Raw genomic sequence first — 25,643 nt, 5'->3', positions numbered from 1 at the left:
TAATGATTCTTAAATTCATGCCCTTTTAAAGTTCCCTCCAGCACTGTACTAGGGTTGGACTGTGTGACCAGAAGACTAAGACAAAGTGATATGTCACTTCTTAGATTACTTAAAAAAGACACTGGGGCTTTCTACTTTGCCATTCTGTCTCTCAGACCATTTGCTTCAAGGGAAGCCAGCTGCCATCCCATGAGCAGCCCTAGAGAGAGTCATGTGATGAGGAATTGAGGCATCTTGCTGAGAGTCTCAAGCATGACTTTGGACGCAGACACCCTAGCCCTAGTCAAGTCTTTACAAGACTGCAGCCTGGGCTGACAGCTTCATTGCAAACTCATGAAATACCCGAGACAGATCCACCCAGGTAAGTTGCTCCCAGGTTTCTCTGAGAAACAATGTGCAATAAAAAATGTTGGGCTTTTTTTTTTTTTGAGACCGCACCTTGTCCTGTCACTAAAGCTGGAATGCGATGGCACAACGATGGCACAATCATGGCTCACTGCAGCCTTGAACTCCTGGGCTCAAGCAATCCTCTCACCTCAGCCTCCAGAGTAGCTGGGACTTAGGCACATGTCACCAGGCCACGCTATTTTTTTTTTTTTGTATGTTTTGTAAAGACAGGGTTTTGCCATGCTGCCCAGGCTGGTCTTGAACTCCTGGGCTCAAGTGATCTGCCCACCTCAGCCTCCCAAACTGTTGGGACTACAGGCATGAGCCACTGCATCTGGCTGAATGTTAGGCATTTTTAGTTTCTGAATTTTGGGGTAATTTGTTACACAAATATCTATACACGAAATTCCACAGAAGCATGCATTCCCTCTTTCTTATGCTGGAAAAACTGGGATAAACAAGTTGAAAAGCGCTATTAAAAATTTAAGATTGTAAATCTCAACTGTACTCTCAATACTCAGTATCCTCCTTAACCTTAACTATCTTGTCCAGTTCCACTGCAGAAACTTCTAAACCTTTGTTACTCCACAGAGATTCTCTACTACTTTTCAATCCCTTTTACTTTCAGCTTATTATCTCACCTCCTACTTCACGGAGTAAAATAGGGACCATTAACTACTACTTTCCTCAGTCTTCTTGTTGACTCCCAAATGTCTATTTCTACCCATGTTCTCTCCTTGGATTCTGAACTCATTACTACTGTCCTCCTTTCAAATAAGTATGATTCCACTATTATTCCAAGAATTAACACGTTTCACTACACTTTATGCTTAGTACTGGTCCCGTAAGTACTCATATACCTGTACGTCTCCTCAAATACAACGTGGCCTTTATAAGGGCAGATTAGTATCTTATTTATTCACATATTCTTGTCAATTAGTTGTTTACAACAGTTACTCATAAATATTTGTTAAATGAGTTCAGGTTGAATTAAACTATTTCTGAAATTAAAGCAACCAGTGCTGAGGAAAAGAATAAAGAATCAAATGCCCCAAAGGAGAAAACTATTGAAAGCAATTGCTTTTGATTTCATTTACCCTTTTACTACCATTAGTTTAAAACTGTCTTTCCCTCTCAGCTACAACCACATTAAGTCAGAGGAAATAAAACAATACATTATTCCCTAAAATGCTGAGAACAGTTAAAAAAAAAGACAGTCCAAAAGAACTATGACTTGTTTCCTGGTTTTAATTAGGTATATTGATATTTTGAAAAAAAATGATAAATTCAGAAACACCAACCTTTCTTCTGTGCACTCTGCTTTCTCTGTTCCATCAATCTCAATTTCTATCAGCTCCTCTGCTTCTCTTTTAGTCATGGCTGGAGTATTTCAAAGGATCAGTCCTGCAAGAGTGACTTTTTAAGATATTTTAAAACTATCCACATAAACAAAATGACACAAGAAGTAGAGACCCAATCCAAATAAAAAGCAAACGGCAAGCAGAAGAGGGGGAAGTAGTCTTTACATATAGAAGAAAATCAGCTGGGTGTGGTGGCTCGTGTCTCTAATCCCAGGACTTTGGGAGGCCAAGGCAGGCAGATTGCTTGAGCCCAGGAGTTTGAAATCAGCCTGGGTAACTTGGCGAAATCCTGTCTCTACTAAAAATACAAAAATTGGCAGGGCGTGGTGGCACGCACCTGTAGTCCCAGCTATTAATACTTCGGAGGCTGAGATGGGAGGATCACCTGAGCCCAGGAGGCTGAGGCTGCAGTGAGCCATGATCGCACCACTGCACTCCAGCATGGGCGACAAGAGACCCTGTTTGAAAAATAAAATAAAGAAAATCCACAAATGACATTTATAAACTAATTTTTTAAAAAACTGGCGTTTATTAACCTGAAATGACAACTTCATTAATCTACTGGATTTACTGGGATGTTTTCGGGACCAATCGCAATCAACAAGTTACCTCAAAATTAAGTTAAGGGTCTGTTAACTATATTAAAGCAACTCAGTCTCAATAACAGATTCAAACGTGAAGCTTAACATGGAGATGAACTATGTTTATTCAGCTAAAAGTTGTACCTTAGTAGCAGAATTTACTGCAAAGTATCACATTGATACAATGATATGCAAATTAATCAGCTAGGATTTGGTACAAATGATGTCTCTTATAAATGCAAGAATATTATAAAACAGCAAAACAAAGTAACAAATTACAGATATGCACATTATTTCCCTGATTACACATAGTAGAAAATTTTTAATGATTTTTTCAGAGGTGGTTTTATTTTAAACAGACCACTACTTCAGTTTTTAATTATCCCATGTAAAATTTTTATCTATTGCTTAAAACCACTGATACAAAAACATTAGAATTTTAAAAATGCTAAGGAATACACAAATAGCTAATATACATAGATATTTCTTTGTGGACATTTCTGAGGTGTTAATACTGTTAAGTACCAGGTTCTGTTATTAACTACCTCGCAGTAGGTCAATGAATTTGTCTTTGAATTCCATACGCACTTTCAGTCCACAGCACCTTCTGAGTAGTTATTCTAAGCGTACTACCACATCTAAAAAGAGGCGTATCTTTAAAAGGAACGCTCCACTAAATTTGGTATTTCGACATTTACAAAAGAGTTGTGCTCCCACTTACAAGATTTCACTAAATGAAGAATTTAAATGTTCATTTGTATTAATAACCATTACTCGCTGAGCATCAGGCACTGCATTCAAATGCTTTGCATAGAGCAATCTTATTTTGAGCTCCATCTCATACGAACGCTATTCAGAGGTGAGGCTAAACCACCTGTGGCTCCATGTCACAGTTTTGGTGTATCAACCTAAGTAGGTATCATTCCAGATGGGGATGAACCATGGTTGTCCAAATATAGGCTCTGTATTGCGTATATCAGTACAACAGCCACCACCACCCCTTACCTGGAGTACTGCAACAATCTCCTAAAGGGGGTCCCTGTGTCCACTCTTGTCCCCCCCCCAGTCTATTCTCAGTCAATACAACGGCCAGAGTGTGATCGTTTTTAAAACGCAGCTAGGGCCAGATACGGTGCCTCATGCCTGTAATCCTAATACTCTGGGAGATCGAGGAGAGAGGACTGTTTGAACCCATGAGTTCAAGACCAGCCTGGGCAACATAAAAAGAACCTGTCTCCTATAAAAACATTTTTAAAATTAGCCAGGCATGGTGGTGTGCAACTGTTGTCCTAGCTACTTGGGAGGCTGAAGTGAGAAGATCGCTTGAGACCAGGAGTCAAGACTGCAGTGAATGATGATCGTGCCACTGCACTCCCTCCTGGGCAACAGCGAGACCCTATCTCTTCAAACAAATAAATAAAAGTAGAAGGTCCTTAAAAGTAGAAGAGGAAATTGGAAGAGAGAGCCAGAGTGATTCAATGTGAAGATCTGCCGGTTAGCTGTGACTGGCTTTGAAGATGGAGGAAAGGAGCTATGAGCCAAGGAATGCAGGTAGCTTCTGAAAGCTAGACAAGGAACGGATTCTCCCTCGAAGGCTCTAGAAAAACAGCACTGGCAACACCTCATTTTAGCCCAGAGACCTACTTCATATTTCTGACTCCAAAACTGTAAGATAATAAACCGGTGGTGTTTTTAAGCCACTAAATTTGCATAATTTGTTACACTAGCATTAAGAAACTGAGTCTCCCTTCCCACTTTAGAAAGGGCTATAACTCTCCTAAGTTCTCAATATCTCCAACTATGGGGTAGCTGGTTTTCTGACAAATAGCTGGCACCCAAATCTAGACTGCCTGATACAAAATGATCTAATTTTTCCCACATAATTAAGGTTGCTCTCAGGCTTGCCCTTTAAGGACGAACAATAAAAGGGTAAGGTTCTCCACTGGGATGGACGCATGCATATGGAGCAGACTGCGCAGGCTCCATTCACAAGCACATCCAGCCGACTGCGCAGATTCTGTTCACATGCATATCTAGCAGAATGCGCAGGCTCCAGCAGGATTCTTTGGGGATGATGAAAAAATGAAGACCCTCTGTTTTTGGGTTTTTTTTTTTTCTTGCTGATGCTGGTCTAATAAGCCTTCCTTTTCTCCAATAAAGCCTATTCCTTAACTGGTGCTATGTGTAAAATTGTGGAATTCATCCTGAGGGCTGAAGAAAACAGGTGGAAACCGAGTAGGGATCTACCTTGAAGGACAACATAAGCTTCACGGGGCAAGAATATGTGTTCACAAATATATACAAAGTACTCTGAAGAGTACTACCTTCAGCAGGCACTCCACCAATATGTGTTGAATAAATGAATAAGAACTATTTCACACCATATAAAATGAACTACACATGCCTTAAAGGATTAAACATACAAGGCAAAACTATAAAACAGAAGAAAATGGTGGGGACATTTTTGTGGTCTCAGGATAGAAAAAGATTTCTTAAATAAAATTCCAAGAACATAACCGTAAGGAGAAAAATCTGATTACATAAAAATCAAGATTTATGTTCAACAGACAGGCTACAGAATGGAAAGATATTTCCAATACCCAAAAGTGACGATGGAATAGACAATGGCCTGGAATTTGATAACCAAAAACAGGGACAAATTAGAAAAGTAGTTAAAGCATAGGAAAAGGATATTCACATAAAAGGAAACCAAAATAACTCAGGATACAAAGAAATGCCCAAATTCAAATCATTCAAAAGTTCAATTTAAAACAAGAAACTACCACTTTATACCATGTGTGTGTTGGGGGCAGGTGGCGGCGGCGGCGGCAAATGTCAGAAAATTAAATAACGAGAGCAGTTAGCAGGGACATAAGATTCCCCTATCTCTGTAGATGTGGTGTACACACAGGTGTAGACATTCTGGAGAAAAGTATATCAAGCATACTCATACCTATAACCCAGCAATTTCATCCCTAACTAAGCATTCCAGAAAAATTCTCAAATTGGTTAACAGGATTGATTGACAATGTTCAGGGCAGCTTTATTGGTGACAGCTGGTGCCAATCCAAGTGTCTATTTTAAGAAAGTATTAATCAAAGAAAATGTGGAGAAAGTATACACTATGGAATTTCAGTATTGGTTAAAAGGAAATAATGTCCACACAAAATAGATATATTATAAAAAACTGTTGTCTACAGAAAAAAGTGAGAATCAGGTTTATAGCAGAATAGCACTTTAAAAAAATCACTTATTTTCAGGGCTTATAAAGAGGTCCACTCCCATCTCCACAACCAATTTTTTTAAAATTAGAAAACATAAATTTTCTGGAAACTTTGGCAAGATAGAAAAAAAAAAGCATTATGATGTAGCCAGAGGCTGAGAAGTGGCCCTAATGGCGTATCAGCAGGGACACCTGGGGCTCCCCTAACATAAACACTAAAATAGGAAGTTGCTACAAAGAAATTTATCCTATGATCTTTCAAAAAATTTATAGACCAATCCCTAGAAAGTGCCAAATAGAGAAAAAAACAAAACAAAACAAAAACCCATGCCCTTTTGGAGAAAAAAAAAATTACTCAGTTTCTTAAATGATCTGTCAAAAAATATTACTCAGTCTCTTAAATCTTTCTTTCTCTCCTGGTTCTCTATGCTTAGTCCAGAGAAGCAAAACAGAGATTTGAGAAATAGTCCAAATCTTTCATATCAGTTTTTGAGTGAGTCTTATCTCTTTTTCTGAAACCAATTCCTCAGGCTTCTATGTCAATACTTAGGAAAACTGAGAGAAAATTACTTGCAGTTTCTCCGTCTAAGGGCTGCCCCCGCCAGAACTGCACAGAACAATTTCATATACTTTGACACTCTGGTTCTGCTGGATTAAATCCAACCTGGGGTTCGGAATGTTTCACAAGATGGGATACAAACTAAACTTGAATTTAACGAAAAATTCTGGGAACGGCTAGTGTCTTTTAAAATACAGACAGGTGTAACATTCCCTTTTGAAACTACAGATAAATTTGAGAATTGTCCTTCATTGGAGAGCATTATTACAGAGCTTAGAACATTTTGTTCCCAATATATTATAAGTGGAGTGTGGGGGTACCTGCGAGATTAACTGCACATTTTCCTAAGTTATCAAATGCTTTTCTGTGTCTGAGGAAATTAAAAGACATTTTTATTTTCAAAAATAAAGGTAGCAGTTAAGAAAAAGCAAAGCATACATATCTATGTAATATAAAAAGAGAAAGCACATACAGTGAAAGATTAACAGTTGGGACCCTCAGGTGAAGGGTATCTGCGTGTTCACTGCATGATTTTTTCCCCAATTCTTCTGTAGGTTTGGAGTTTTATATATAAAGAGTTGAGGGAAGGCTAAAGTCAACAGTTTTAATTTAGTACTCGGTCTGATGATTTGCTTCAACCTAACATCTAGCTCATGATTTAATTACTTCATTACTATACATGCCTCATGACAGATGATCTTGTATACACAATTCAGGTAAAATTGACTTGAAGTCCACTCAGCGTCACTGTATGTCTAAAAATAAAGAAGCTTGGAAAGCCTGGATGGAACCCTGAGAGACAGGCTAGTCCCTCAAGCAGTTGCTAAAGAGTTGAGCGGTTTCTTCTGAAGTTCAAGATAACACTACCGAAAAATGTTATCACCGCCTCGTTCTACAATTCGCTCAAGTGAATCCTGCTAAATCTTTGCTCTTCTCACGAGTCAGACCTACTGCTATTAGTGGAAACTACTTATGAAATGAATTTTATTTCTAAATTTCTAATCATCTTGCAATGCAATATTAGGCATGTCCTCTCGGTCCGCTAACCTGATCAAAACGGGGTCCCTAAATCCAAACACGCACATACAGCGTGTCTTCTAGTACACAAAAAAATTTCCAAGTAGACAACCCATTGTTATCTCCTTGGTTTACTTCCTTGCTTAAAAACAAAAAAAACAAACCCAGATGGCTACCATATACGCTGATAAATGATTCTGGTGTGTGTGTTCTATAAAGAGAGCGGATTTGAAATGAGTGAATCGCTGAGTCCCGCGATGAGACAGGGTCTGCATTTTGCTCTTAAAATCTCGGGGGCGTCAGGACCACATCCCAGCTGAGCAGGCTGAGACTGCTGAGGCGTGCGGACGGGCGAGGAGGGGACGCGGAAAGGGGGGAGCGGCGACAGGCGACCCGTCCGGCACGGGTCCCGGCGGTGCCCGGTCCCCCCGGGCTCCAGGCCGCTGGCCCCCGCCCCTCCCCTTCGCTCCCCGCACAGCCTCTCCCGCCCCTCCCCACCCGGCTCCCTCAAGTCTCCACGAACGGAAATGGGAGTCACAGCGCCGGGGACCAGCGGAAACAAAACACAGAGGCGGCCGCGGGGGGGGCCCTTGTGGGGGAAAAGGCCCCGGAACGAGGCCGGCCCGCGAGGGCCCGCGCTCCCCTCCTCCCCGGCGGCCGCACTCACCCGCTCCGGAATCGGCCCTGTCGCCCCCGCCCGCACTCCAGAGCCGGCTGAGAACGGCAGCGGCGAGGGCTCCACGTGCAGCGTCTCTCCGGGTAAGACCTGCAGCTCCCGCGACTAGAAGTGTGAGGCCCCAGGGCCCTTCCCGCGGAATCGGCGCTGAGAAGCCCCAACCCCCCTCCCGCCTCCCAGGCACCTTCGGGTCCAGGACTACAACTCCCGGCAGGGTGCGCAAAACGACCGCCCAAGGCAACGCAGGCTCACGAGGCACAAGGAAGCACAACGCCCCAATCCGCTTTGTTTTACACAGTCTCACTTTCCCTGCACCATTATACACTTCGATAACCCTAACGAACAGGACGCTGACTCGGAGGGGAGCTTGAACTAGGGGAAAGGCCAGTCAAAGAGCGCATGCGTACAGAGCAAGGTTTCAGGGAGGGGAAAAAGAACGGGTCAAATTAGGCGAAGAAAAGATGGCGGAGGCTGTGCCAGGGGACCCGGAAGCACTTACCCTCCACTTCCTCCTCCTGTTTGGCTTCTGTCTCACCTAGACCCGTCCGGTCGCAGACTGTCTCCGAGACGCTTCCTGTCCGGTGAGCGTCGACCGACTGAAACGGCGGCCCATAATGCATTGCGATGGCGGGTAGGCGTGTGGGGGCGGAGCCAGGGCCGGAAGTAGAGCGGAGGTGGTGGCGGCGGAGGCTTTGGCAGCTCGGGACTGAGTGCAAGGTGACTGGGAGGGTAGCTAGATCAGCGTGGCCTTTTGGGACTCCAGTTCTGGGTTTTTTCACGAGGCCTGGGCTGCCTCTCACCTTTACTAGGAGGAGAGAGCAGCTCTGTGTCCTGGGGACCTTCACGGCCTGGCCCGGGGTCACAGCTGACCTCTACGTTTGTAGACCTTGGAGTTTGCCGTAGACCCAGAAATAAGATCGATACCCTCTCTGAGGGCAAATCGGGGAGGCGCGGGGGGCAGGGAGGCCCGGGGGTCTCGGGCCCGCAGCCTGGCTGGGGCAACCCAAGGTCAGGCGCGCGGGAGAGATTTTCGGCCAGGCCTACCCGCCCCGGGCGCACGGGAGCGTCTAGGCTACTTAGGCAGAACGTGTACCATTAAGAGGGAAAAAATTAGTCATAATCTTGAAAGTTTGCATCCCACCTAAAAACGATGGTGCTAACACTTCATTAGGCGACTTTATGGATTGTTCATAGGAATATGCACTGAAGAGGCAGCGAACCTACTAACCTTTGGCCGGTCGGTCATCACTATAAATAGGAGAACCATGCTCCCACCCAGAACAAGGCCTCTGCTCAGACTAGTGTTTTCTTACTGTTGCCTTCCCCAGTCTTTCTGATCATGTCAGACGCTATCATATGCTCTCGTGGCACCCGATGGTACTGGAATAGAGAATTTATGTCAGGTGGTATTTCACAGCTATTTGTGTAATGACTATCTTCTGCGTTTCAGTGGACAATATGCATTCACTAATCAGTGGAAAAAAATGAAAGGGATTACAGCAGACGGAACAAGTTTTGATATGGGATTATGTGTTCGTTTTTTGGATGAGTTCGTAGGACTTATAAGGGAGATGAGAACTGTTGAATGCTGTGGATAGATTTGGGGCTCAGGATGAATACTAAAATTAGAAATGCGATTGGGGAATCATAGGCACTTACATGGTGGATAATTGAAACAATGAAAGTGGATTTTACCCGTGTTGCAGAAGGAGTAACATCTATGCAGTCAGACTTAGAGCAAATTAACTGTGTGAATACGTGCAGCTTAATCTTTCTTAGATACAGTTTTATCATCTGTAAAGCAGGGATAAGAACACTTTCCTTTAACTCTTTGAGAGTATTGCTGTAAGGGTACAAGGAAAGGATATGTATGGAAGTACTTTGCACAGTATCTAGGGCTAAGCAAATGTCGGGTGAACCTATTGCTGAATGTTAAGCATGTCCTTAGCTTGCCAGAAGGGAAAGTGGCATTGAATTACACAATTTTTTTTTTTTTTTGCATATATGTGTTAAGTTAGATTTTGCTGTGTAACTTTGACCAGATTTTTTTTGAGACAGAGTCTCGCTCTGTCGCCCAGGCTGGATTGCAGTGGCACGATCTCCGTTCACTCCAAGCTCCACTTTCCAGGTTCACGCCCTTCTGCCTCAGCCTCCGGAGTAGCTGGGACTACAGGTGCCCGCCACCACGCCTGGCTAATTTTTTGTATTTTTCAGTAGAGACCGGGTTTCACCGTGTTAGCCAGGATGGTCTCGATCTCCTGACCTCGTGATCTGCCCGCCTCGGCCTCCCAAAGTGCTGGGATTACAAGCGTGAGCCACCGCACCCGACCACTTTGACCAGATACTTCTAATCCTCAGTTTCTGTGTGTTTAAACATAGGAATGATAATAAGTGGCACATGACCTTGTGAGGTCATTTGTTGTTTGCTTGTAGTCTTTTCTCAAGTATTTTTCCCTGATGGGGTATAAAAGTGATATGTTATGAATTTTTTAATTTCTTCAAACAGTTTGCTTTCGTTCTGTCAGGTGAAGCATATTTTGTTGATTGCATTGATAGTAGGATTTCTTTTTTTTTTTTTTTTTTTTTTTTGAGACAGAGTTTCACTCTTGTTGCCCAGGGTGGAGGAGTGCTGTGGCGCAATCTTGGCTCACCACAACCTCCGCCTCCTGGGTTCAAGGAATCTCCTGCCTCAGCCTCCTGAGTAGCTGGGATTACAGGCATGTGCCACCACTCCCAGCTAATTTTGTATTTTTGGTAGAGACGGGGTTTCTCCATGTTGGTCAGGCTGATCTTGAATCCCTACCGCAGGTGATCCACCCACCTTGGCCTCACAAAGTGCTGGGATTACAACAAAGTGCTGGGATTACAGGCGTGAGCCATCACGCCCGGCCTGATTGTAGGATTTCTTTCTTTCTTTCTTTCTTTTTTTTTTTGAGACAGGGTTTCACTCTGTAACACAGGCTGGAATGCAGTGGTGCAATCACAGCTCACTGCAGCTTCTACCTCCCAAGCTCAAGTGATCCTCCGGCCTCAGCCTCCCAAGTACCTGGGACTACAGGCACCCACCACCGCATTTGGCTATTTTTTTTTTTTTCTGTAGAGATGGGGTCATACTGTGTTGCCCAGGCTGGTCTTGAATTCCTGGGCTTAAGTGATCCTCCTGCCTTGTTCTTCCAAAGTGCTGGGATTACAGGCATGATCCACTGCACCTGGCTCATTGTAGATTTCTTTTGATAATTTTTACATGCCATTCCAGAGTTTGTCAACCTTGGCATTATTGACATTTTGACCAGATAATTCTTAGGGGTGGGAGGGCTGTTATTGTCGTTATAGTGTTTGGCAGCATTCCTGGCTTTGTACTCATTATAAGCCAGTAGCACTCAGCTTGGTGAGAACAACCAAAAATGTCTATAAAGACATTGCCAGATGTCTCCTTGGAGAGAAAAAAACTCACTTCTTCCCCCACCCCCAACCCTATTTTGAGAACTATTGTGCAACTCTGCAGTTTTCTAGCTAGTGCTGCTCAAACTCTGAGTGGTAAAGGGCCATTCTCACACCCACTCTTGTGGACACTTTTGAATACAGTGAAAATGAATTACAAAAGAAATGAAATTTAAAAAACAAAACAATGAAGTCACTTAAAATACAAGCTCTAATTTTTTAGAGACAGGTTCTCTCCATGTTTCCCAGGCTGGTCTTGAACTCCTGAGTTCAAACAATCCTCCCTCCTCGGCCTCCCAAAGTGCTGGGATTACAGGCATGAGCCACCTCGCCTGGCCTCTAAATACTTATATCTAATTTCTGTATTACTTTAGACCAATAACATAGTTTGTATACTTCCACTATTCCTATTATAACTTAGTAGAAGTCTGGTGTCAATGTGATGATGACAGTATTGCTATTAGGAAATTTGGGGAGGGCATGGGAAACATGTTAGCATATCAGATTTTCACTTGAAGATTCAGAAATTTTACCAGCCAGGGCAATATGGCAAGACCTCGTCTCTACAAAAAAAAAAAAGTAAAAATTAGCCTGGTGTGATGGCACACAACTGTGCTCCCATCTACTTGGGAGGCTAAGGTGGGAGGATTGCATGAGTCCAGGAGGCTGAGGCTGTAGTGAGCTGTGTTCATTCTGGGCAACAGAGTGAGACCCTGTCTGAAAAAAAAAAGATTCAGAAATTTTACCAGGCTATGGTGCATTGTGAGCCTTTTGTCACCATTCCAATATGGGGTTTGGCAAGCCCTGTCAGTTTATAGACTCGGCCTTAATCTGAGAAAAATGTATTCTACTAATTATTTATGGTCTCTTTTAATCATTTTCTTTTTTTTTCTTTTTGAGACAGAGTCTTGCCCTGCATCCAGGCTGGAGTGCAGTGGTGTGATCTGGGCTCACTGCAGCCTCCGCCTCCTGAGTTCAAGTGATTCTCCTGCCTCAGCCTCCCAAATAACTGGGATTACAGGCACGCACTAGCACGCCTGACTTATTTTTGTATGTTTAGTGGAGACAGGGTTTTGCCATTTTGGGCAGGCTGGTCTCGAACCTCTGACCTCAAGTGATCCACCTGCCTCGGCCTCCTGAAATGCTGGGATTACACACATGAGCCACCGTGTCTGGCCCTCTTTATTCCTTTTCTTCTAGAATTCCTGTTTGTACCTATTTGTTGTAATTTGGATTATTTTTTGCATTTGATCTTTAAATCACTAAAGTAAATCTCAACAGGAATTGTCCTCTACTGAAATGTTTTAGTTAGAAAGTAATATATTTTAGCTTAAGGAAGTCTAGGGATTTGAAAGTCTTTAAGTCCTTTTTTTTATTTATTTATTTTTTTTGTGAGACGGAGTCTTGCTCTTGTTGCCCAGGCTGGAGTGCAATGGCACAATCTCGGCTCACTGCATCCTCTACCTCCTGGGTTCAAGCGATTCTCCTGCCTCAGCCTCCTGAGTAGCTGGGATTACAGGTATGCGCCACCACGCCCAGCTAATTTTTGTATTTTTAATAGAGACAGGGTTTCTTTTTGTTGGTCAGGCTGGTCTCAAATTCCCAACCTCAGGTGATCCACCAGCCTCGGCCTCCCAAAGTGCTGGGATTACAGGCGTGAGCCACTGCACCCGGCCATAAGTCCTTATTTTTAAAATTCAGACTTCCATCTCCTTCACCAATTTATTTCACTGATAAAGTTGGACTGCCAGATCCTCCCCACTGTCATGCACAGCTCATTTGGACTGGCTGCTGTTTTTCTTTGCTGGTTCTTCTGGATGTTGATTTAGTTGTTATAGTATTCTTAAATGGCTGGAATCCAGTTGTAACAGGCAGAGCAGTTTCTCCCTCTGTGGGCCTGTGAAGTACACATTTTCAGGTTGTCATGCCCGGCTGAGGTATGGGAAACCTTGTACATTAGTTTGGGGGCCAGTGTGCTTTTCCTGTTAGGAGCGGACAGTGTTGCAACAGTCTACCTCTACTGTTCTCTCTGTTCCATGACCAAGTTCAAGGGAGAAGAAATACCTCACCTCACATTTTGTGCTCTAACCCTGATGAAGCTTCAGGCCTGAGTTTCTAACTGTTCCATTATCCCAGAGCCTTTTGGTTAAGACCTAAAAAACTTGCAATGGGGAATAAGGAGGAGAAGGGAACTGTGGTCAGGTATAGACTGAGATCTGATATGATGTAATTCTGTAGCAATTAGTAGAATTCGAGTCTCATGATATATTTAGAGGTGATTTATAATAAGTATATTAACGTTTCTGATGCTTGTTTTCTGTAACAGAATCAGCATGATTCTTCAGAGGCTTTTCAGGTTCTCCTCTGTCATTCGGTCAGCCGTCTCAGTCCATTTGCGGAGGAACATTGGTGTTACAGCAGTGGCATTTAATAAGGAACTTGATCCTATACAGAAACTCTTTGTGGACAAGATTAGAGAATATAAATCTAAGCGACAGTAAGTGAATAAATAACTACAGTGTAAATATAAATATTCAAAGTATGTAAGTTCCAAGGTGGTAATAAAAAATGACTTGGTATTTGAAAGTATTAGACCTTCACTGAGCTCATCTCTGATATAGAGGTTCATTAGGTGCCCTCAAAAAAGAAGATAAGGATCTTGATTTTTTTAAGTCATAAACTGTATCTTTATATGAGTTACAAGGGAAAATCCTACTAAATTTATTGCTGTTTAAAATACATTCTTACTGTCATGTCATGTATTATAAACCACATCAATTTATAGAAATACATAGGGTCTTGGAAATCATTTAGCAGCTAAGTTTGAAAAAAGTAACTCCCTTAGACATTGATTAGCCGAAGATCATAAAACTAATTGGGGAAAAATGTATTATCAAAGTATATTTTAGCCTCAATTTAGTGGCCTTTCTATGACATTGTAATTTGGGGGAAATGTATAAACACAGCTCTTTTTTTTAAAAGGCTATTTCCATAGTTATAGATCTCTGAGAATGTATATTAAAGGACAAAAGACTCTGAAATGACATAATGTAAGTCCAAGAAAAACAACTGTAGAACCACAGTTTTGGAAAGGAATGACCACCTTAGCCGTCATCAGGTCCAAAGCCCAAATCTTAGGAACAGTGAGGTGCATCAATTCATAGTTCCATTTTCTTTCATATAGTTGTCTACTGTGTGTAAAGCACTTGGCTATTAACCGTGATGGGCCACAGGGCATTTTTACAATATTCTTAAAGTCCGATAGGAGTAGAAAGCTTGTAAGCAAATAAATACAATATAAGGTAAAATGAGTTAGGTGCTAAGGTAGGGAAACGCTGGGTGCTTGGGGAGTTCATAGGAAAGAATACTCCTTTCCAGCTAGAGGCATTTTAGAGGCTTCTTGGAAGGCAGTGTTTGGGTATTCATCCCTCTTGAGAATCTCATGGACAACTGTGGATCATCTTCCCAGTTTAAAGAAAAAAACATGAAGAATTTACTCACATCATTTTCCTTATAGCATGAAACAGTTCTCAAACCCACAGGAGGCCTTCAGTAGACCTGTACACCCAGGGGTTTACTCTAGGTTTTAAAGATCAGTGTATGAAGGTTGGACAGATAAATGAGGGTAAGAGGAGAGTATCTTTTAGGAGGAAAGAATGGTGTGAACTAAGGCATGAAAATGCCTTAGTTGGTGCTAGAAAGCACAAAATATATTTGGTGAATGGTATAATTCTGTTTCCCTGGAGTATAGGGTATATGAAGAGTATAAGGATGGTATGGGGTTAGAATGAGGGATTATGGAAGGCCTTGATTGTAGACTGAGCAAGTAAGATATGTGGTAGGCACTTGTGAGAAATTACAGCTTTTTGAACATGACTGTGGGGATGGAAGAAGATTACTCTGAATTAGGAGGATAATTTTAACCAGGGTATTGGAAGGATTGAAATGAGGAGAGAGCAAAGACAGACATGTTAGCAAAATGTAACCTAAGCATTAGTTGATGAGAACCTTGACTTTATAGCAGTGGTAATGTAAAAGTGACAGAGTCAAGACATTGAAACACTGATGCCTGGTTTTGGTGAGCTGCTGGAGAGGAAGAAGAGGGAACAATAAAAGAAAACTGACTTTTGAGGCGAGGTAACTAACAAAGGTGTTACCATTGCTAAAACTGAGGAGGAGAAATAGTGAAGGGATTAAAATGTAGTAAGTTACTCTGTGCTTTGTAGACATGGTAATGAAACTCTGACAACAACCCTATAGATGTTACCCCAATTTTATATATGAGAAAACCAAGGCTGAAAATTAGAATTTGCCAAAAATCATACTGTTAAGTAACCAGATGTGCAGGACTCGTCAGGGAATTTTGAGTGTCTTCTGTCCAAATGTGGTGTTATATTATAGTATTGATGCTGTTTGCATCATTTTAACTGTCTTTAAAAGCCTATCTAGTAAGAAGTGAATTCTTAGGTGTACCCTATATCTAAGGAGTCTTGTTTGTGGGTCATTCATTCGTTTGTGCAAATAAACACATGGAGAGTTCTGAGGGTAGACCCTGGGCTGGCATCCAGCACTGCCACTAATTAGCTCTATGACCTTGGGCAGGTTTAACTTCTGTAGGATAGTTTTCTCGTATGTAAAATGAGGATGATGATAGTACTTACCCATTTCATAGGATATTATAAAAATTAAATTATTCAATACACTAGCATGCCTAGTATTTGCTAGTGAAATGAACAAGTATCTTCTGAGTGACTGCTTTGTCCTAGGCATCATGTGAGAGCCTAGGAATATAGTAATAGACAAGATAAGCAGCAAGACTTACATTCAGTTGAGGAGGTAGATGAATTCTGGCCTCTTTTTATCACAAGAGTGCATATTAAAGTTAAAATAGCCATCATCCATCTGTAACCAGTATTAGAGTATCTAGTTGAAGGATCTATTTAGAACCGCAGTGTCCATTTTGGTTGCCGTTATCCATGAGACTATTCAAATTCTAATTACAATTAAGTGTATTTATAAATTCAGTTTCTCATTTTCTCATTCATGTTAGCTATATTTCTAGTGCTCAATAGCCAGATATGGCTAGTGGCTGCCACATTGGACAGCACAGACAGAGAGCGTTTCTAACATCACAAAAAGGTCTATTGGACAGTGCTAATCTAAAAGAAAATTGGGTCTCTAACAAGAAATATTGATAACAAGTTCTTAAATTGGAGCCACCTATGTATTTTTTGTGCATGTTCTTTAACTTAAATAAGACTGTATACTTTGATCATAGGCATGTGTAAAAATGTTATTACCCTTGAAGGAATTTTCACGTGTACATTTTTTTACATTTAGAATATTGTTCATTGCTAGGTAGGCAGTAGTATTTATGACAAAAACAGAAGAATTTTTTCAAAGAATTAATTAGACCCAATTGGCCCTGCTGCTGGTTCATAATGCTATATTTATTTTCCCAAAATGCACAAGTCTAATTTTGTCATTTTATTGCTTGGCAAATAAAATACAAACACCCAGGCTTAACATTCCGGGCCTCCCATGATCTGGGGTCTGCTGGTTTTTCCATCTAGACTCCTTAGCATTCCCCACATATAGCCAATCCCTTACCACCTCTATGTCTTTGCTTTTTCCATCTTAGAAGGTCTCAAAATAAACCCTGGCCCCAGATGCCTGATGTTTCTCAAATGCCACCTTTTTAAAATGAAATTTTCCCTGATTAGCTTAGCAAAAGTAGTCTCTTCCTCAACTTGAATAGCTTTTTGTTAAATCATGTCTTTGAAGTTCATCACATCACTCCTTTACAGCATAAATGTTTGTAAACATGTAATTTTTTTTCTTCCAAACTGCAAAATCTCTGAGGGTAGGAAATAATTTGCTTCTTTAATAGGACCCCTATGGTAGAAACTTAAAAGTCTAAGGTCTTTAAAAGCCATTTAGTGATGGCTGACTTAAAGCAGATGATAATAGTAGATAATAATTGAGTACTCACTGTGTGCCAGGCACTGTGCTTAGAGGTACGTGTGCATTTACACCCTCGTTTGGTAGAACCCTCATATTTAGTTGTGGAAACTAAAATTTAGAGTGCTCTGTGCCTTACTCAGGTTTACGCAGTTGCTGAATAGTTGAACTTACACTCAAACAGGACCAGTCTTTGACTCCAGAGCCTGTAGACTTAACGATACACCTTTTGCAACTTAGACCCTGAGAAATTCTGACTTAGTGAGTGTCTGTGATTCTGAGAAACCTTGAATGTTAGAGATTGGTTTGAGGATACCTCATTTATGTGAAACCTCATCGTAATAAAATAGTTTGAATTGAAATTGAAGTGGAAATACTTATTTTCTTTCTGAAGTCTTTTCTTTGACTACATGAATGCTTTAAAAAGGTCTATTGGCCGGGTGTGGTGGCTCACGCCTGTAATCCCAGCACTTATGGGAGGCCGAGGCGGGTGGATCACGAGGTCAGGAGATCGAGACCATCCTGGTCAACATGGTGAAACCCCCTCTCTACTAAAAATACAAAAATTAGCTGGGCATGGTGGCGTGTGCCTGTAATCCCAGTTACCTGGGAGGCTGAGACAGGAGAATCGCCTGAACCAGGGAGTCGGAGGTTGCAGAGAGCCAAGATCATGCCACTGCACTCCAGCCTGGCGACCGAGCAAGACTCCGTCTCAAAAAAGAAAAAAAAAAAAAAAGATCTGTTGGAATATGGTGGTGAAAAGTAATTTTGTTTTTGTAAGCTAGTACACAAAATTCATTTTTGTTTGCTCATTTACTTAACAGGACATCTGGAGGACCTGTTGATGCTGGTTCAGAGTATCAGCAAGAGCTGGAGAGGGAACTTTCTAAGCTCAAGCAAATGTTTGGTAATGCAGACATGAATACATTTCCCACCTTCAAATTTGAAGGTACGTCTTATAAATCACAGATTCATTCTTGTGGGGGATAAGTGAAGAATATTTACACTTACCTGGATTTTTAGAGAATTGAATGACAGTGTTGACATGTGAATTTATTAGGACCATGACATGTGCCTGAGAAGCTGCCGGCTACATGTTTGATGTTAGAATAAGAGCAGTATAGGAGATCACATAACATAGTGATTAAATGGTGGGGATCTGAAATCGAACTGCCCAATCTTGAATCCTTATAATCACTTTCAGCTGTGTAATCTTGAGTAATTAACTGGTGCATGTCTTCTCATCTGACATTTGGGGAGAATTATAGTATCTTCTGCATATGTAGTTAAATGACATAATATATGCAAAGTCAATTAATGGAATGCATGGCTCATAGAAAGTGTTGCATAAATGTTTAGCTATATTTCTATGTAAATGTTTACAAACAGTGTTTACTAAAAAAATCAGAAGATTGATGAGTTAAATCTTGAGCATTCTACATAATCCATTTTATTGCAATTTGGCTAAGCTTGACCCTTTTTTCCCCCTCTTCTTAGATCCCAAATTTGAAGTCATCGAAAAACCCCAGGCCTGAAGAAATAAAGTAAAATTAATCTGGTAATTTGTCACGGGTTAGTTGTACAACTAGTTAGAAGTTTCAGAATAAACATGCATTTCATAACTGTCAAATGTTCTTTTAATTCTGAGTCCAAATAAATTATTTGGTGATGTTGAATGTGTTCTTGATGAATTGAGTTCTGTGTGTTAGAGTTGTTTTTAGATCCTTTCATTTGGTTATAATAAAGCAGATGGAGACCTTGAATGAACTGGACACAACTTGCACATAACCCTGCTTGTTGTGGAGGGATGTTACCCTTCCTTTAGAACATGAAGAAATGGTTTATAAATTCTTGGTCATAGCTTTCTCAGAAATCTGAGTGTAATTTTTTATATGTCTTGGAACATCTATTGTGTTTAACTTTGATCTCCTCAAATGTTAAATAATTTTCTCCCAGTAACCCAGGTCCCTCATCTTTGCTTGCAGATCACAGAGTCTGTTACAGTTCTGTTCAGATTGATGAGGGAAAGGTAGGGATGAAGGGGGTTCTATAAAGGAACTTACTTTAAAAGAGTAAACTTTATGGTGGTGTTTTGTCCTAATAAGACGAGTTCCAGCAGATACATTCTAGATAAGTGGCATATCAGACATGGTCAAAATCTTAGTGACTATAACTGGCTCTCAAGGAAGTTATTTTAAAAAATATTTTAATGGTCAAAATCAGGCTTACAAAAAAGTAAATTTTAAAGGAAAAGCAGCCATGTCTTTTTAGTATTTGACAACATCTCTGATATGTGTTAATAAATATAGGTCTTTAATAGATTTTTAAGATTTTCTTTAAAAGTGTAAAAGTGTGAAGCCAACAGTGTTCTTTTTTTTTTTTTTTTTTTGGAGATGGAGTCTCGCTCTGTTGCCCAGGTTCAAGCAATTCTCCTGCCTCAGCCTCCTGGGTAGCTGGGATTACAGGTGTGCGCCACCATGCCCGGCTAATTTTTGTATTTTTAGTAGAGACAGGGTTTCACCATGTTGGCCAGGCTAGTCTCAAACTCCTGACCTCAGGTGATCCGCCTGCCTCGGCCTCCCAAAGTGTTGGGATTACAGGCTTGAGCCACTGCGCCTGGGCCAAAGGGAATAGATTTTTATTATGGCATACTGTAGCTGAAGGCAAAACCTGCTAGGGAATACCTTTTTGAAAGATCTACAGATATTTCCTAATGACATAGATATGATTGATACGATGTGTAGAGACGGAATTGGGGAGGGCAGTACAGTAGGAAGAAACAGCCCACTTTTCTTCAAATGTGGCTAAGCAGTGACAGAACAGTTGAACTACTTTTATTTAAATAATTGCAGGCTTTGGAACAGAGAATCGGGTGTCTAATTATGGCACTATCTAAAGGCAATCAAGGAAGTCTAGTTGTCCCAGGGTCTTCCTCTAACCTCCCCTGAAACAGCTCTCCTCCACCTACCTGTGGCTGCAAAGCCGTCTTGTGTCAGCTGGAACTGCCAGTCAGTAGAGAACAAACTGACCTTTTCTGCATATGCTTCCTCTCCCTGTCTCTTTACCTCCTTCTTCATTCAAAGTTTAGTTGAATTTTACCTTTTATCAGCTAACACAGTTATCTCATAACACATTTTTTACTTGTCTCACAACTGTGGAATTGCTTGCATGTCCCAGTCTCTTTGTTCATTATTGAAACAGGGTTCTGTTTGACTGTAAGAAGCATCCTATTCTCGTGCCCTATATTACAGGGCTGTGCATTTACATTTAAATGTTGGTCAGGCAAGCACTCCCTGTTTTCCAACTGAACCTCTCGTGGTGCTGTGAGTCACAGATCTTAACCAAGGCTTCGTCTTCCTCAGAGCCCCTTCCTCTTTTTGGCTAGGCTGCTCCAACCCTGCAAACGCTGGCCTTTGTGCAGTACTTCAGCCTGCCAGGTCACTCCTTGTCCTGCACTTAACCATTCAGAACCACCTTATGTGATTATGACAAATGATCTCAGTCTTGTGGTTATTTAAAATGGCTATTTTACCCCTTGCCTGGTGTTATGAAGAATTGTGTTTCCCCAAAATTCATACTTTGATTGAATTGAAGCCCAACCTCCAATACTTCAAAATGTGACTTTGGAGATAGGGACTTTAAGTTAAAATGAGACCTTTAGGGTAGGTCTTAATCCTATCTGACTGGTGTCCTTACACGAAGAGGAAATTTGAGTTGAGGAGAGGTAAGGGGAACTAGAAAGGGACACGTGTCTGTTACTTACATAGCACTACCTTTAATAGTAACCCAGGAAGGCTAGGCAATTTTTACTTATTTAACATTTAGTGTAGGCTTTTTTGTTTGTTTTTTACTGTTTCTCTGATTGTTGCTGCTCCTGGTGTAGCAGCCTTCCAAATGCTAGCTCTCTAGTAAGGTGCATGTATGAGTTCTTGCGGGGCCCTGTGGCTGAGGAGGTCTTCCCAGTTGTACAGATTCCATTCCTTTAAATGGCAGGTTCATGCCAACTCCCTTCCAAACACCCCTTAGCTCCCACTGGAATGGTAAGTACACAGTTTCCAATGTTTGCTCTGGTGAGACACTGGCAGGAAGGCTGAACGCCAACTACTTCCGATGATGCCTACTGAACCCATGGGACACTCATGTCCTTGACCTAAGAAATCTTGGGAAAACAGGTATATTTCACCATCCTCCCCTACTTTGCTCTCTCTCTCTTTTTTTTTTTTTTTTTTTTTTTTTTTTTTTTGAGATGGAGTCTTGCTCTGTTGCCCAGGCTGGAGTGCAGTGGCACCATCTCGGCTCACTGCAAGCTCCGCCTCCCGGGTTCACGCCATTCTCCTGCCTCAGCCTCCCGAGTAGCTGGGACTACAGGCACCCGCCACCATGCCTGGCAAATTTTTTTCGCTCTCCTTTTTTTTAAGAGATGGGCTTTTGTTCTGTTGCCCAGGCAGTGGCTTGATCATAGCTCACTGCAGCCTTGAACTCCTGGGCTTAAGCAATCCCCCCAGTTCAGCCTCCAGAGTAGCTACAGGCTACAGGCATGCACTATCACGCCTGGCCCTCCCCCTCTTCTTGATATTTTTTTCCAGCTCCCTTTCCACTGGCTCAAATAGCTCCTATTTCCTTGGCAGGTGCCTTCAGTTTTTGCAAGTGATCTCTTAAATATTCTCTTTACTTCCTTTGGGGGTGACCTGGGGGAATAGTACTCCTTATGACTTTGGCAAACTCATTCTCTGTCTCTTTCCATCCCCTTGTTCCTTCCCATCCCAAATCCATCCATACACACTTCAGCTTATATGGACTGTGTGATGAGGTGAAGGGTAAAGAGTAGTGGTGGACTGGAGTAATTATTTCAGGGTGGCTGTCTCTTCATCAACAGTGAAGGGGTATTTATACCCAATGTATTTTTTCTTTTCTTTATTTTTTTCTTTTCTTTTCTTGAAACAAGGTGTCACTCTTTTGCCCAGGCTAGAGTTGCAGTGGTGTGATCACAGCTCACTGCAGCCTCAACCTTCTGGGCTCAAGTGATCCTCCTGTCTCAGCCTCCTGGGACTGTAGCTGGGACTACAGGTGCATGTCACCACACCCAGCTAGTTTTTCAGTTTTTTGAGACAGTCTCACTATTTCGCCCATGCTGTTCTCGAACTTCTAGATTCAAATGATCCTCCCACCTCAGCCTCCCAAAGTGCTGGGATTACAGGTGTGAGCCACTGCGTCCAGCCTTCATTTTCCCTAGAAAGTGAGATACTTGTTTCTAGTCTTTGGGCAACAGAGAAAGTCCCAATTAACATCCTGTTATATGAATATAGCATCTTTGTAAAACTTTTATTCATTCTCTTTGGTATATGTTATCCTAAAATTTAGAAAGAAAATGTTTCTTAACCTACAGTAACTTCAATTCAGCAGTAGTTAAATTCCATAGTAAATATTTGGAAAGAAAGTTTGAGAATGAAAAATTAAGAAGTTGGCTGGGCGCAGTGGCTCACACCTGTAATCCCAGCACTTTGGGAGGCCGAGGTAGGCAGATCACTGAGGTCAGGAGTTCAAGATCAGCCTGGCCAACATGATGAAACCCTGTCTCTACTAAAAATACAAAAATTAGCCAGGCATGTTGGCTGGTGCCGGTAATCCTAGCTACTCAGGAGGCTGAGGCACGAGACTTACGTGAACCCAGGAGGCTGCAGTGAACCAAGTTTGCGCCACTGCACTCCAGCCTGGGTGACAGAGTGAGACTGCATTTCAAAACAAAACAAAACAAAACAAAAAACTTTAGGACTCCAACTATAGCTCTTGGTAAATCTATTTTTATACCATCTTTAAGAAACTTTATAAATAGCACACTTGAAGTTGAAAATAAAGGATCATGAAATGGAGCTTTGAAACAGCCTGCTTTCAATCTCAAAGAAGGTAAACAGGTCCTTTGTTGACACACACTTCACTTGTTTTGAGAGCATTTTCTTGGTGGAAAGTAAAAAGACATTTTACACTCCAGTTTGTCTTAATTAGTACATTTTTTCAAACCTGGTCAAGTAAAAACTTAGCATATATTGAAAAGTAAACAAATATTGAAAGTATCACAAATGAAAGCTTTTAGTTTACCTTGAATTTCTTAACCAATTGTTAACACTAAAAGTGTTCCAAAAAGAGAAAACAAAAGATGAAAAATTAAATTTTAAAATTTGAAAGTTGGAAAAATATTTGAAGAGCTTCTTAAGAAATGTGTGGAAATTCATGTCTAATTGCTAAAAGACTGGTATGAGAAAAATAGTTTCCATCCAGCCTTCATTCATGGAACAACTTTGTAACTTCACATATTAGGTAACTATTATAATTACATATTTCAGAATACAATCATTTATTAATATTTGAACTAAATTTATGGGGAAATTTTATAGTTAAATACTAAATTTGCTCTTTGACAAGTGTTCCTTTGATTTTTAAAAATTCATTTATCACTTATTAAATACCAACCACGTTAGATGCTGTTAAATTCTTTGGGTCTTATAAAGTTGTGTAAAACATGGTTCTTTTCTCAAAATGTTTCCAGATTGGTAGGGGTGTCAAACATGTTCATTCCTATTATGGGGTAGAAACCAGTAAGTGAATCAAGAGTTATGGAAATTCAGAGAAGAAAGAATTTCCAGCAGGGGAAATGAGAGAAGGCTGTCCTAGAGGGGGTGGAATTTGACCTGTCTCTTAATGAGTAGATAGAATATACAAGTCTTGTGGTTAGGAGAATTAACATTCCAGGTGGATAGGGTATTATAAGTAAATGTATAGAGGAGGGGGGAAAATGGGTTAAGATAAAATGACCATAGCTCAGTTTAATGGGTACATAAGGCAACCGAAGAAGTTAGTAGAACATATAGCTGAATACGTAGGCTGTGGCAATATGATGGGATATGTCTGTGATGGGTGGGAAACCTTGAATTCCAGGCTGAGGAGTTTAGATTTTGTGATAGACTAGGTAAAGGAAGAGTGAAAGGGTTTAGCCAGGGGAAGGGAGAAGGGAGTTGACATGGTTCGAGAGAAATGGGGCAAATTGATGGATGGGGTCGGGGGAAGAAGAGATTAGAGGGAAAAGGAGCCTTTGGAACTGGAGAGATTGACGTTGTGACTGAGAGGGTACTGGAGGGTGGAAGTTCCCGGAGATAAAAGTTGAGATAGTATTGAAAGCCTGAGATAAAAGGATGAAAGTAGTGACTGAAGAATCAAATAAGACAATGAATGATGTAGTCAATGAATAAATGGGAGGCTAAAGATGGCGAGATTTAGAGATAGGAGGGGGCAGTGGTGGTGATAGGATTTAAATGCATTCATCCTGGTTAGCCTCAATATTTTTCAAAATAATATTAGAGATTTGGGCATCTTCGGAGAATGAGAGGAGAGTGGAAGAGAATGAAATGGCCCACTGTGATATTTAGACTGGGTTAGGGGGAAGGCATGACAAAAAGGTATTTTGTCTGGCAGTGAGACCAGGAAGGCCATGGAGGGGCCAGAGATAACTGGGGGTGAAAAGAAAGTGTGACAGAGAAGAGCACAAGAATTTAAAAGGACTGGGCTCGGCTGGGCACAGTGGCTTACGCCTGTAATCCCAGCACTTTGGGAGGCTGAGGTGGGCAGATCACGAGGTCAAGAGATCAAGACCATCCTAGCCAACATGGTGAAACCCCATCTCCACTAAAACCACAAAAATTAGCTAAGCGTGGTGGAATGCGCCTATAGTCCCAGCTACTTGGGAGGCTGAGGCAGGAGAATTGCTTGAACCCTTGAGGTTGCAATGAGCTGAGATCGCGCCACTGCACTCCAGCCCGACAACAGAGCGAGACTCCGTCTCAAAAAATAAATAAATAAATAAAATTTTAAAATAAATAAATAAAAGGACCAGGCTTAGGCCTATAGTAATGGCAGCAGTTTCAGAGGCCGAAGAGGGAGGAGCGCTTGAGTCAAGGAGTTTGAGACCAGCCTGGCGACATGGCAAGACCCCCCTTCTACAAAAATGTAATAAATAATTACCTGGGCATGGCACACACCTGTGGTGTCACCTATTTGGGAGGCTGAGCTGGGGGAATCACTTGAGCCTGGGAAGTCGAAGCTGCAGTAAGCCATGATCGCGGCACTGAACTCCAGCCTGGGTGACAGAGCAAAACCCCATCTCAACAATAACAACAAAGAATTTAAGAGGAAGTCATGCTGGGGGTAGAGAAAAACATGGTGTGTGAAACATCCTGGATCAGACTGATCTGGGTCCCCACAGACCCTGATTCCTCACTCCTCAGCTCCATGAACTTGACAAGTCAGTAACTCTTGTTTCCTCATCTGCAAAATGATGACATTACCCACTTTATAGTATCGCTGAGATGAATGAGATTTTATACATCCTCACCCCCATCCATCCCCGCCTCTGACATATATAAAGTGTTCAATAAATAGTTGTTGC

The 25,643-nt window shown here is 41.5% G+C and overlaps 2 protein-coding genes across 12 annotated transcripts in view; one reads left to right on the top strand and one right to left on the bottom strand.

The window, feature by feature from the left end:
• Positions 1–8,407, bottom strand: part of GABPA (GA binding protein transcription factor subunit alpha) — a 37,828-nt gene extending 29,421 nt beyond the window's left edge. Inside the window, exons 1-3 of one of the 8 annotated variants that reach the window (XM_024352454.3) lie at positions 7,796–8,301; positions 3,335–3,488; positions 1,689–1,791 (exon numbers count right to left, since the gene is read on the bottom strand). In XM_024352454.3, the coding sequence (XP_024208222.1) occupies positions 1,689–1,765 (77 nt within the window). In that variant the 5' untranslated portion in view covers positions 1,766–1,791; positions 3,335–3,488; positions 7,796–8,301. Of the gene's footprint in view, positions 1–1,688; positions 1,792–2,874; positions 2,968–3,334; positions 3,489–6,431; positions 6,482–7,795 lie in introns of those variants that run through there. The other 7 variants (XM_063803548.1, XM_063803550.1, XM_063803549.1 and 4 more) reach the window with 7 other exon arrangements.
• Positions 7,748–18,882, top strand: ATP5PF (ATP synthase peripheral stalk subunit F6). Of its 4 annotated transcripts, none has more exons than XM_001158637.4 (4): positions 7,748–7,887; positions 13,572–13,742; positions 18,031–18,155; positions 18,704–18,882. In XM_001158637.4, exons 2-4 carry the CDS (start codon positions 13,579–13,581, stop codon positions 18,739–18,741), a joined length of 327 nt encoding a protein of 108 aa, XP_001158637.1. In that variant the 5' UTR covers positions 7,748–7,887; positions 13,572–13,578; the 3' UTR covers positions 18,742–18,882. The 4 variants fall into 4 exon arrangements, with proteins under 4 accessions (XP_001158637.1, XP_001158695.1, XP_001158570.1 ...); XM_001158695.4 differs by lacking the exon at positions 7,748–7,887 and adding an exon at positions 8,258–8,385; XM_001158570.3 differs by lacking the exon at positions 7,748–7,887 and adding an exon at positions 8,349–8,435.
• The last annotated feature ends 6,761 nt before the right edge of the window (positions 18,883–25,643 follow it).

This window comes from Pan troglodytes, chromosome 22, assembly GCF_028858775.2.
Source record: "Pan troglodytes isolate AG18354 chromosome 22, NHGRI_mPanTro3-v2.0_pri, whole genome shotgun sequence".
Classification (NCBI taxonomy): Eukaryota; Metazoa; Chordata; class Mammalia; order Primates; family Hominidae; genus Pan; species Pan troglodytes.
The sequence above is the reverse complement of the archived record's forward strand: the minus strand, read 5'-3'. Positions and strand labels throughout refer to the sequence as shown.

What these genes read in the sequence shown, in the direction of transcription:
- ATP5PF (XM_001158570.3), top strand. An exon ending in GAATATAAATCTAAGCGACA is followed by an intron (nt 13,743 to 18,030) that starts GTAAGTGAATAA and finishes TTTACTTAACAG; the next exon opens with GACATCTGGAGGACCTGTTG. An exon ending in TCCCACCTTCAAATTTGAAG is followed by an intron (nt 18,156 to 18,703) that starts GTACGTCTTATA and finishes CCCTCTTCTTAG; the next exon opens with ATCCCAAATTTGAAGTCATC.